Source organism: Saccopteryx bilineata, chromosome 1, assembly GCF_036850765.1.
Source record: "Saccopteryx bilineata isolate mSacBil1 chromosome 1, mSacBil1_pri_phased_curated, whole genome shotgun sequence".
In the NCBI taxonomy this organism is placed as follows: domain Eukaryota; kingdom Metazoa; phylum Chordata; class Mammalia; order Chiroptera; family Emballonuridae; genus Saccopteryx; species Saccopteryx bilineata.
Window position 1 is genome coordinate 251,778,644 of NC_089490.1, and position 10,416 is coordinate 251,789,059.

Genomic DNA, 10,416 nt, shown 5'->3' on the forward strand with positions numbered 1-10,416 from the left:
ATTTGAGTCCCAGGCCCATTTGAAAATCAGATACAAAAATTTTATACTCATGGGTCCCTACAGGTCCACGGACCTCAGATTAGGAAGTTGTGGAATAGAGGGAAGTCAGTTAAGCAGTGAACTATACGAATTCATAGTTACTGTATTCCTAATTTATAAAGCCTTATTTTAGCTCCTGAAGATACCAATGAAAAGAAAATACAGTTGCCAAAAGGCCAGGTTCAAGTTTAGCCCAACTCATACATTCTGTGATGAAAAGTGGCTCATCTGTCACTTGTAATTCACTGTTGTTAAACCAAGTAAATGAATTAGGCTTTGTCCCCTGGTAACTCTTTAAGAATATACTTTGTAGAGGAAATGGTCATAATTATTTCTACAATTACAAAAAAACAAACCCATACAGTTCTACTGTTAAACCTCAAAGACTAGTCACTCTATTACCAAGTCACAAGGTTGCAGGAAGTGGACACAAAGAACTGTAGAGAGCCTAAAGGACAGTTTTATCACTGAAAGGACAACTTGCACCCTGAGATATGACTTCTACTTTTTAACAATTCTTATCAAACAACCTTGAGTGGGGAGTTAACTGGAACCAGCATTTTAGGAGCCCACTTGTTGTTTCTGTTGTTCAATCACAAGGGATGTGTGGGTTGTTGATTTGGCCTTTGACTCCCCATCCCCAAGCCGGGGTTCCGAATGCTTTCACTTGATGACGCCACAGAAATTGCTGTCTCATATACATAACTGATGCACCTGAGACCGTCTGAGATGACTTATCTGCTAAGTACCGATGCAGTTAAAAGGGGGAGACCAGAAAACTTGTCTTCCTTGCCTGCACTTTGCGGGAGTGTTTCCTCTAGAAATCGTACTGCACAAGGTTTGAGGAACACGATCCTGAGCAAGTCACATCACCTTTCTGGATCCTCATTTATAAAAGTAGAGAATTGGAACATCTTATTTTTTTTTCCGATGCTAAAAGTTGTTTCACTGCATGTCGTGTCTGTATGTTTACAGATTCCCATTACGATCATGAAACCCCACGAGAAAGCCGAAGTGCCCACTGGAGTCATCGTAGGCAGTGTGATGGCTGGAATCCTTTTGCTGTTAGCGCTGGTGGCAATTTTATGGAAGGTAAGAGAAATTTCGTATTTAGAAATACAGGCGGGGCTCACAAGGACCTGTCCTGCATTTCCTGATCAAACAGCAGTGCTGAGAACCAGCACGACTAGTAATTCCAGATCCTGAGGGAGAACGATGCAGAATGAAGAAAATAAAGAGAAATAGGATGGGATTGGGAGGCCTCTGCAAGCTGATGGCAAAAACAGAGTGCTCTCTGCTCTCCACCCTCAACCCGGCTTTAATTATAGGGGAAAGTGAAGTCATTAGCAAATCAAAGAGACCATTAAAAACAAAGTCACATTTCCAAGGCAACCCAAGAATTCTCCTAGTGCAGAAAACCCCACCATACATAACATCTTAACTTCACAAAACAAAGAACTGCCTCCAGTGTCTCTGAAAGACATAGAGGATAGGAGGAGTACAAACAATCCAGCATCACAGCTAACAAAGGAGGTGTGGAGAAAAACAGCCTTTAGCAACTTTACTAAGCAGGGGGGGGGGGGGGCAGATTGTCAGCTTGCTGCCAGTTCCCCACACCTCTGTCCCCCAAAAATCTAAACCGCAAAGACTCTGTTGGCTTGTGGTCCCCAACACAGCAGCCTTAAGTGTCACATGGCACCTGCTCCCTCATAAGTGAAGAGGCAGTGCAGGTGTGTTTGCAGTCTCAGTCCTGTCCCTGAGGACAGTCAGGAGGGAGGCTGTCTCCTTGGTCTCGTCCCTGTCCTGTTTCTACCCCAACTTCCCTTCCTTTCATCAAGACCCCTGAATGTTTCGTTCAGCTGCAAATAACTCAAGCCTGAAAAAATTGGAACTGGATGCCACTCAGTTCAGCTCTCTGGGGACGAATTTCCTCCCGGATGGGGATGACACCAGGCTGGTCTGCACACCACCCCGTCCAGAGCCTCAGGGACCCCAGGGGTGCTTTCAGGAATGTGGCAGCGGAGGGAGTCGAAGGGCTCGTACAAAATCAGCCACAGAGGGTGACATTTTTACGTCATCATCCTATACAGCTCGGCTTCTTCAAAAGAAAATATGAAAAAATGGCCAAGAATCCAGATGAGGTGGACGAGACCATGGAACTGAACAACTGAGCCCCCAGCCCGACACGGCGGTGGGACCGACCGGGCGGCAGCCCACCAGGGTTTGCTGTGGGCACGGGTTTTCTTCTTCAGTCCCAGCGCTGTGCAGTGTAACAGGTGGACTAGCCCAGCATTTTAAGAGAAACTGCAGGTCAGTTTGGAAAAAAACAGAAACCAGGGGTGGGGTCGGGGTGGGACTATACAAGGGTAAGGGACTTGTTTTATATGGAAACATGATCTTCACGCTGGCTGGCCCAGGATTTACGTCAGAATGTGCACCATGTCAGAAAGGGGAAATCCTGACCAACACGGCACATCTTAAAGGAAAATAGAACCTTTCTTAGATTTTGTTTGGGGGGGGGGGGTCAGGGGGGAGCCAGTTGTGTAAAACGGTTGTTTTTAAATAGCAACAAAAAAAGTGGAAAGTGTTTGGTATAGCGAGATAATTAGCTTGCATATTGAGGTTGGGGGGGAGGGGAAGCACACAGGTCTTTTGCTTACGCTTTTCCTCCGAAGCTGACATAGTTGATGTGATAATTCTGTTATGACCTAAAATCTGCTGTTGTCACCGCTGCTGCCTCTGCTCGACCCCTGGGTAATGGGGGGGGGGGGTAATGCCTTCTGTGGAGTAGACCTCAGTTCCAGTGCGCGGATGGAGCTGGGGGCCAGGGCACAAAATCTGTGACAACTTCATGGGAAAATCCTGTCCCAGGAGGAAGTAGGAAGCTTCCCTTCTCCTGCAGGGCTCACCCTAGCTGCCAGTGGGCGGGCAAGGAAGGGACCTAGTGAATGTCTGAGCAATGAAGACAGCCTCTGGCCACTTGCACACTGGAGCCCCGTCCGGCCCCCGGGAGCCGTCCCACCCCAGGAACCCCCGACTCCTGGAAGCACCCTGAAGCCTGCCCCCTGCCCGGTGGTCCGACTTCCCCACCTTCCTTTACTGTGTCCCGCAAGTGGCGGCTCCGTCTGCAGCAGGGGTGAGGGGCGACGCCATGTGTTCCTCTTACCCACGCACGTGACCGTCAGGGGGCCCCTTCCTGTACTGCTGAGCAAGGAGCAACAACAGGCCTGTGGGAGTCTCTCGTTGGGATTCCAGGTAGTGCAAACAAGGGCCAAGGAAGCCAACCTTCATCTCAGGAATCTGAGAGACGATGCAGGGAGGTGCTGGAAATCCCCGAATTAGCAGCAGTGCCCTCTGTGCCTGTCTGTCTCTGGACTTGACCTCCAGAATGACTCGCACTCAGGCAGGTGGGTTCACAGGCTAGAGTCTCAGGTCCCACTCCTGAGAGTTGCCCGGTTGGAGGGGGACGAGGTCCAGTAATTCCCATTTTGACAGGCACCCAAGCATCACGGTGGAGGTGGCCACCTTGAGGAAACACCCCCATTTCTCTTCTGTGCCTCCTTTTCTGTTTCCAAGCCCACAGCTTCTCAAGGGGTGGGGGCCATGCCATGTCACAGTACTGAGCTGGGCCCTCAGAGAGGTCACTCGGCCTCTCCAGACGTCAGTGTCCCCTCTGTGGAGTGACGGGAAGGTGGGGTTGGGGCCCTTCGCTTTAAAGTCTAGGATCTAGCTTCCTTATAACACAGGCAATCCTCCAAGCACCTGACTGCAAGAAGTCAGAGGGCCATAGGCACGTGCCCGTGTGTCTGACCCCAGCGCCCACCGGGCCTGGCCCCTGCAATGGCCATCTGGAGCTGTGCACACACAGGAATGATTTCATTCGTATTTATATTTGGTAAAACAATGAAGGAGGAGAAAGGAAAAAAAAAGAAAAACCATAAAATGTCAGGGCTTTGCAATAAAAACAGCCTGATATTCTCTAGTTAGAAGTGCTGGAGTCCAAGCCTTACAACAGCAGTTTAGATTTAACCTGTTTTGTTCCAGTAAATCTTTTATTTAAAAAAAAAAAGGAAAAAGAAAAGACTGAAGGAGAAACTGGTCATTAGGTTGCTGTGGAATATTCAGTAACCCACGAGAGTGCTGCATCTACACACAGACCAGTTCCTGAGGTGCTGTGGGTAGCGCTGCCTCTCCCTGCCTCGCCGTCCTTACCTAAGCGTGACACTGCAGCCCGGCACAGCCCGCAGGGGCTCAGGAAACCTGCCTTCATGGTGGCGTGTCCATGCCGCAGCAGCAAGGCTCCTGGAACCCAAATAAACTAGCCCCCGCCTCTGCACCGCTTATTATGCAAGGACAGGGTCTCCCAGCCTTGGCACCAGTGACCCCTGGGGTCCCTTTCCTGTGGAGGGCTGCCCTGTGCACTGTAGGACGCTTAGCAGCATCACTGGCCTCTGCTGCCCACATGCTGGGGAGCACGCTCTCCCCCGGTCGTGATGAAAATGGTCACCAGACACTCTATGTGCCTCCTGGTTGAGGGGGGGCAGCGTCACCCTGATTGAGACCCACCGCGCTAACAAGTGGCCTGAAGACACAACTGTTACCAGAGCAATGATTTGAGGCAGAGGCTATCTTTATCAAGAGAGGAGTATTTCTCAAGCACTTTTAAGCAAAGAAATTATTATTTTTTTTTTAAAAGAGATGTTTGTAAAAAACATCTCTATTCCTGTTTAGCCATACTTTTGTTTTTGAAACTAAGAGTGTGGAGCTTCAACAATGTCATTTGGAAGTTTCCGTTTCACAAATGGTAGACGGATAAGATCTGCAGAATGTGACAAGAGCTGAGCTTCTCTGTGTGTGGCCGCCCTGGGCCTCACAGAACAGCAACAGGGTAAAAGATTTTGAAGAAACTGCAGAGACCCGAAATTCTGCATTGTTAATTTTAGTAGCAAGACAAGAACTTCTAGCTAGACAGAATTTTCTTTTTTCCCTAGCTGGTAGTGCTATTTTTATAAAATAGTAAAAGTGATCTATGAACTGTGAAGAGTAAAGAAAAAAACCAAATTTATCATAATCACACAAGTGGTTATGCTGAACGTTATTATGAAAGGTATTTTATAGTGTATTTATTGTGATCTACAGCTTTAACTTAAGGTAGGGCAATCTCATAAATTAAGATATCATTCAACAGAAAGCCAAACTAAACTCCCTGCCAATCTTTACTGTTTCAATTTGCACATAGAAATAATTGTATACACATTTTAGGACTATGCCCTTCAACTGGAAGGACTAACACATCTAGAGGTAAGGGTGAGGCTGGAAATAAAGATGTAAACTACTTTGAACCTTAAAGAATGAAAATGTAGCCATTATGTAAATATAAAAGGATGCTTTCATATGTACCTGATTTATTTTGGCAGATAAAAAGTCAAAATATAAATGTATATATTGCACAACTCTATTTGAATTGTATATTTTTTTACAGACATGTTGTCTGAATATTTTCCTTCATACACAATGTATAAATCTGTTAAGATGTAAAGTTGTTTTTGATTAACTAATTTTTTACTTTTCTCTCGACCAAAAAATATGGAAACGAATGTATGTGAGTCTATCCACAAAGTTGCAGAATCCCTTTGCTTTCTGAGAAACAGAAATCAAACTGGGGAGGTTATCAACATTAATGACTTCAGAGCCTTTCTCCTAATCAAGTGTGATAATCAGACAAGTATTATTTAATTGTAAACTGCGGTTTCCACAACACAACTGAATACCATTAAAATTATTTTGAAAATAATGCTCTTTACTTGGGACTTTGAGGTTTACGGCTAACACTATATATTTCACTTTGTTTCTCTTGTGCATTCACTGGGCTTCGCACACATTCACAGCTCACAGATGAGAGAGGCTGTGTCTAATCTCTCCCACCAGGGCAGAGACCAGAGAGGTGGGAACCTTAAGCTGCCCCAAAGCTTAGGGTCTAGCTGCCCAGCTTTGCTCCTCACAGCGGTCCACAGGTGTTGGACCCTGTTACAAAGTGTAGCTCTCAGCAGCTACTGGAACTACTGGGTTTACATCGCAAGGTTAACACGATCCTCCAGTAATTCCTATTGCGTGCAAGTTTGAGAAGCACTGCTCTAAGGCACGGCTTATCCCCTGGATAGAGCAGAGAAGAGAAAGCATCAGCCAAGCTGCTGCAGCTACACACAGTATTCTGCATAGTTGCGTTTTTAAATCTCAGTATCAAGCAGGAGGGATTAAATACAATGCTCACAAAAATGAGGGGTCAGGGAATGTGCAGATACTCCAGGACTTTCAGCTTTTTGTCTAGCGCATTTTCACCAATGAAATAAAAGTTGGTTTTGCATCTCATCTGCATAATCAAACTTTCTTTGACTTGTCATTTGCTTTTCTGATGCTTTTGTTTAATAATAAAAGTTTTTTATTGCTTCATATTCATTTTTAAATATCCCCTAATTTTTGTGAGCAGTCTGTGTGTGTGTGTGAGGATTAAATGCGCTGAACTTACATAGAACAGGATGCATCTCAGACTCACAGACTACCGTCACCATACAGACACCACGCTCGTGCCAAGGTTGGGTGGTCAGGGCTGCCGCTTACGTCAACACACAAGCATCCCCGGGTCAGGTAGTGTCTCCCCTTCCCATCCTGGTAAACTGAGTCATAAGGGAGCTTTCTGCACAACTCCCCCCAGGAAGTGTGTGGTGTGCACCACATGCTGACACACAGATCTGGAGAAAAGAACATTTGTCTCTGTTTCTGTTGTCACAGCGCAGGTTACAAGTGTGGCCAAACACCTGTATTAAAGCTACTGCTCTGTCCCAATTGGAAACTAATTTTCTATTTATTCATTTTTTAAAAATAGCTCCATCTTTTTATTACACATCACCTTTTAAAATGACAAACAGCGTTTTTAACAACTCCTTCACGCTACCATAACCCTTTCATAAACTAAGATACCAATGAAAGATTAAAAATCATCTTTTTCAAAAACTCACTGAAGGCCCACTCCAACCTAACTTCCTTTTTAAGTAAAAAGGGCTACTAAACAAACTGCACCTTTTGATTTTGTGCGAAATAAAAGTAACCAACTAAAACCTAAAACTCAAAAGATAAATTAAAATTTTTTTAATCTGACTCAAATTGCTCTTACTATATAGCTCGGGCTCTACTGCCCCCTGCTGGGAGAGCTGACTAACTACACACAAATCTTGACTGGCTGGGCCTGGGTACCATCCATCACTATACCAAGGTATTTTGACATTATTGCAGTATTGTATTTTACATCTCCATGACCCTTATTTTATAACTGGAAACCTGTACTTCTTGATCCCTTCATTTACTCCACCCACCCCCTAGCCCCTCTCTGCTCTGGTAATCACTAGTTTGTTTACTGTATTTTTGAGTCGGGGTTTTTTGTTTTTTTTGAGATTCCACCTATAAGTGAAATCATACTGTATTTGTTTTTCTCTGAATAATTTAGATAAAATCATACATCTGATAAGAGGTTAGTATCCAAAGTATATAAAGAACTTAGACATCTTAATATCAACAAAATCTGATCTAAAAACGGGCAGAGGACCTGAACATTTATCCAAAGAGGACATACAGATAGGCTACAGGCAGAGGGAGAGATACTCACCTCACTAATTGTCAGGGAAGTGCAAATTCAAGCCGCAGTGAGAGATCACCTCACGCCTGTCAGAACAGCTATCTTGAATTAATCCACAAACAAGTGCTGGCGAGGGTGTGGAGAAAAGGGAACCCCCCTGCACTGCTGGTGGGAATGCAGACTGGTGCAGCCACTGTGGAAAACAGGATGGAGGGTCCTCAAAAAGCTGAAGAACCAAACTGTCATATAATCCAGGGATTCCACGTCTGAGTATTTACCTCAAGAAAGTGAAAGCACTAACCCAAAAAGATACCTGCAACCCTCTGCTCACTTGCAGCTTCGAGTATACTAGCCAGACATGCAGACACCCAGTGTCCATCGAAAGGATGGGGACATTCCCTGTACACAGGGACTTGCAGGGGTCACCAGATGGAGTAAAGCTACACCAACCCGCTCATTCATTTGCCAGATGCAGGTATGCGTCTGTAAGCGGCACGACAACTACAGGGCACATCTCAGGTGTGTAGTGTGGGTGCTTCTGGTGCATGTGTGGGCGAGACACAGGTGACAGAGACAGAAGTCCCCAACCTGGGGAAGTTCACAGGCTCGTGTTGGAGATGAACTGACGGACACGGCACGCCAGGCAGCAGGAAGCAGCACAGCACGACGAGAAGTGGAGTAAGGGGCCAGGGCCCCAGAGAAGGCTCACTGGGGACTGACAGGAAGTGAGGGAGCAGGCCGTGGGAACATCTAGGAACAGCCTGCTACACAAAGGTTGGGAGAAGGCCTTCAGGCAGAAGAGGCCTCCACACAGCGCTGGGAGCCAGGACGAGAGGAGGAGAGGGCAGGCGGCTGTGCTGAGGACTCCGTGGTCCAGAGTGTGACTAGCTATCAGCAGGGCCCTAGGATGCTGACAGGACCTAAGTGGGGGACGGGCAGGGGACAGGGCCAGCAGGGTCACCGGGGAACGAGGGAGAAGTGGCTGTACCCAAAAGTTCCCCGGGAACCCGTTCCCCCCATTCTCCAGTGGCTTCATGTGAGGATCTGGACGCAAGACTCACACTGCTGGCTTCTGAGCCACGGTTTCTCACAACATCCTGGGCATACCTCAACGTCTAAAAGACCAACACACCCACAAAGTCAGAAAACACTTCACTCACTGATCCCCCGCTCACCCCAAAGAATATAAAATTCTCTTCATTTTTCCACCTATTGAAAAGTTCTTAAAATTTAATTTGCACTTCCTACTTGTAAAGTGACCGTACCTACTAGCCATCCTGCAAAGCCACGGTTCCAAAGTGACACTGACACCTTGCAGGCAATCTGCTTAAGACCTAAATTCTTTTCAACTTACTCTCGTCATCACTGGAGCCACCAAGTTACAGATGAGCTGTCAGAGTGACCGTAGTCCCCAAGTGTCTCCACCACCCATGACCCCGCCACCTCTAAGAAAGTGGGACGAGCTGAGACCCTGCTCCAGTCCAGAGCGGCACCCTGGACATTCCCAGCACGCCCCCGATGGACTCCTGAACCTCTGCCCGGGAGATGGAAAAGCGTATTTGTGTTCCAGACTTAAAGCCCAGTTGTTTAAAAACACATTTAAAGAATGTTTTGTTCTTTAAGAAGATAATTACCATCAACAAAGACCCTCTAAAGAAATATCTGAGTAGAAAAATCCTGAAATCTGCACATACCTCATATACGACACACACATATTAACAAAAGGGGCGCAAAATCCTAGGAGTGTCAACAGTGGGCCAGTGGCCCACAGTTGTGCTTTCAGAATGAACAACACTGTCTCTGTCCCCAAATGGTGGCAGGCTAAAGCGTGGCCAAAGGGAAAAGCAAGCAGCAGTTCGGTTCGGACAGGGCATGGCTGAGCCGGGCAGCCCCCCTTAGGAAGGGCGTGGGAGGCGGGGGTTATGTCTGCCTTCCCAGGATCCTCCCAGCCCAGTCTCGCTGGACGGGCGACAAAAAAGCCCCGCGTACCAGAGGGTTCCTGCTGGCACTGTGGCTGTCCTGAAGGTCCCAGGACAGGATGAATACAGGGTCTTCCCCACAGTAGGTGAGGTGGGTGGACAAGAACCACCAGGTGGGTGCCTGGCACCAAACAGGTTGAAAAAAAACGAATTCCTTATGTGAAAAAATGTTTTACTAGAGTTAACAAGATGACCAAAATGTTTTACTAGAGTTAACAAGATGACCAAAAATACCATTCATTTAAGGGTCTGAAAGTCTAATCTTTGTTCCCAATACACACAATGCAAATTTTGTGATGCCAGAAATTATGTCAACATTTTCATACTTTACGACTTAATGGAGCTTACACACTCTGATCTGTGAAGACCACAGCACATAGTGACCATGCCAAGACTGGACCTTCATTTAGGATAAAGAGCTCGCAGAAAAATTTATTCATGACTCCCCTACTGATCATGGTGCATAAGCAGCCAAAAAGGATATGACCTGAAAATGCTTTAGTAACCATATAATTTTCCTTTTTAATTGACTGTAGGTCAAATTTTAAACAATCAGCTCACATTATAAGACAAACAAACCTTGCTACTAGTCAGTGTGTCTGATTTTATAACAGTTTCATGCTGATTTATATACTGATGCCATTCTACTAATAAAATACATTAAGTAATGATAAGATGATAGATTCTGAAATACTAGACGTCTCCAGATTCTGAGATACAGGTTTTAGGTATTATCACTGATTTAAAAAAAAAAAGGAAAAATATGGC

The 10,416-nt window shown here is 46.0% G+C and overlaps 1 protein-coding gene across 1 annotated transcript in view; it reads left to right on the forward strand.

The window, feature by feature from the left end:
* Positions 1-5,833, forward strand: part of ITGA2 (integrin subunit alpha 2) — a 92,946-nt gene extending 87,113 nt beyond the window's left edge. Inside the window, exons 29-30 of the mRNA XM_066240713.1 lie at positions 1,015-1,131; positions 2,130-5,833. Coding sequence (XP_066096810.1) covers positions 1,015-1,131; positions 2,130-2,210 — 198 coding nt within the window. The 3' untranslated portion in view covers positions 2,211-5,833. The remainder of the gene's footprint in view (positions 1-1,014; positions 1,132-2,129) is intronic.
* The last annotated feature ends 4,583 nt before the right edge of the window (positions 5,834-10,416 follow it).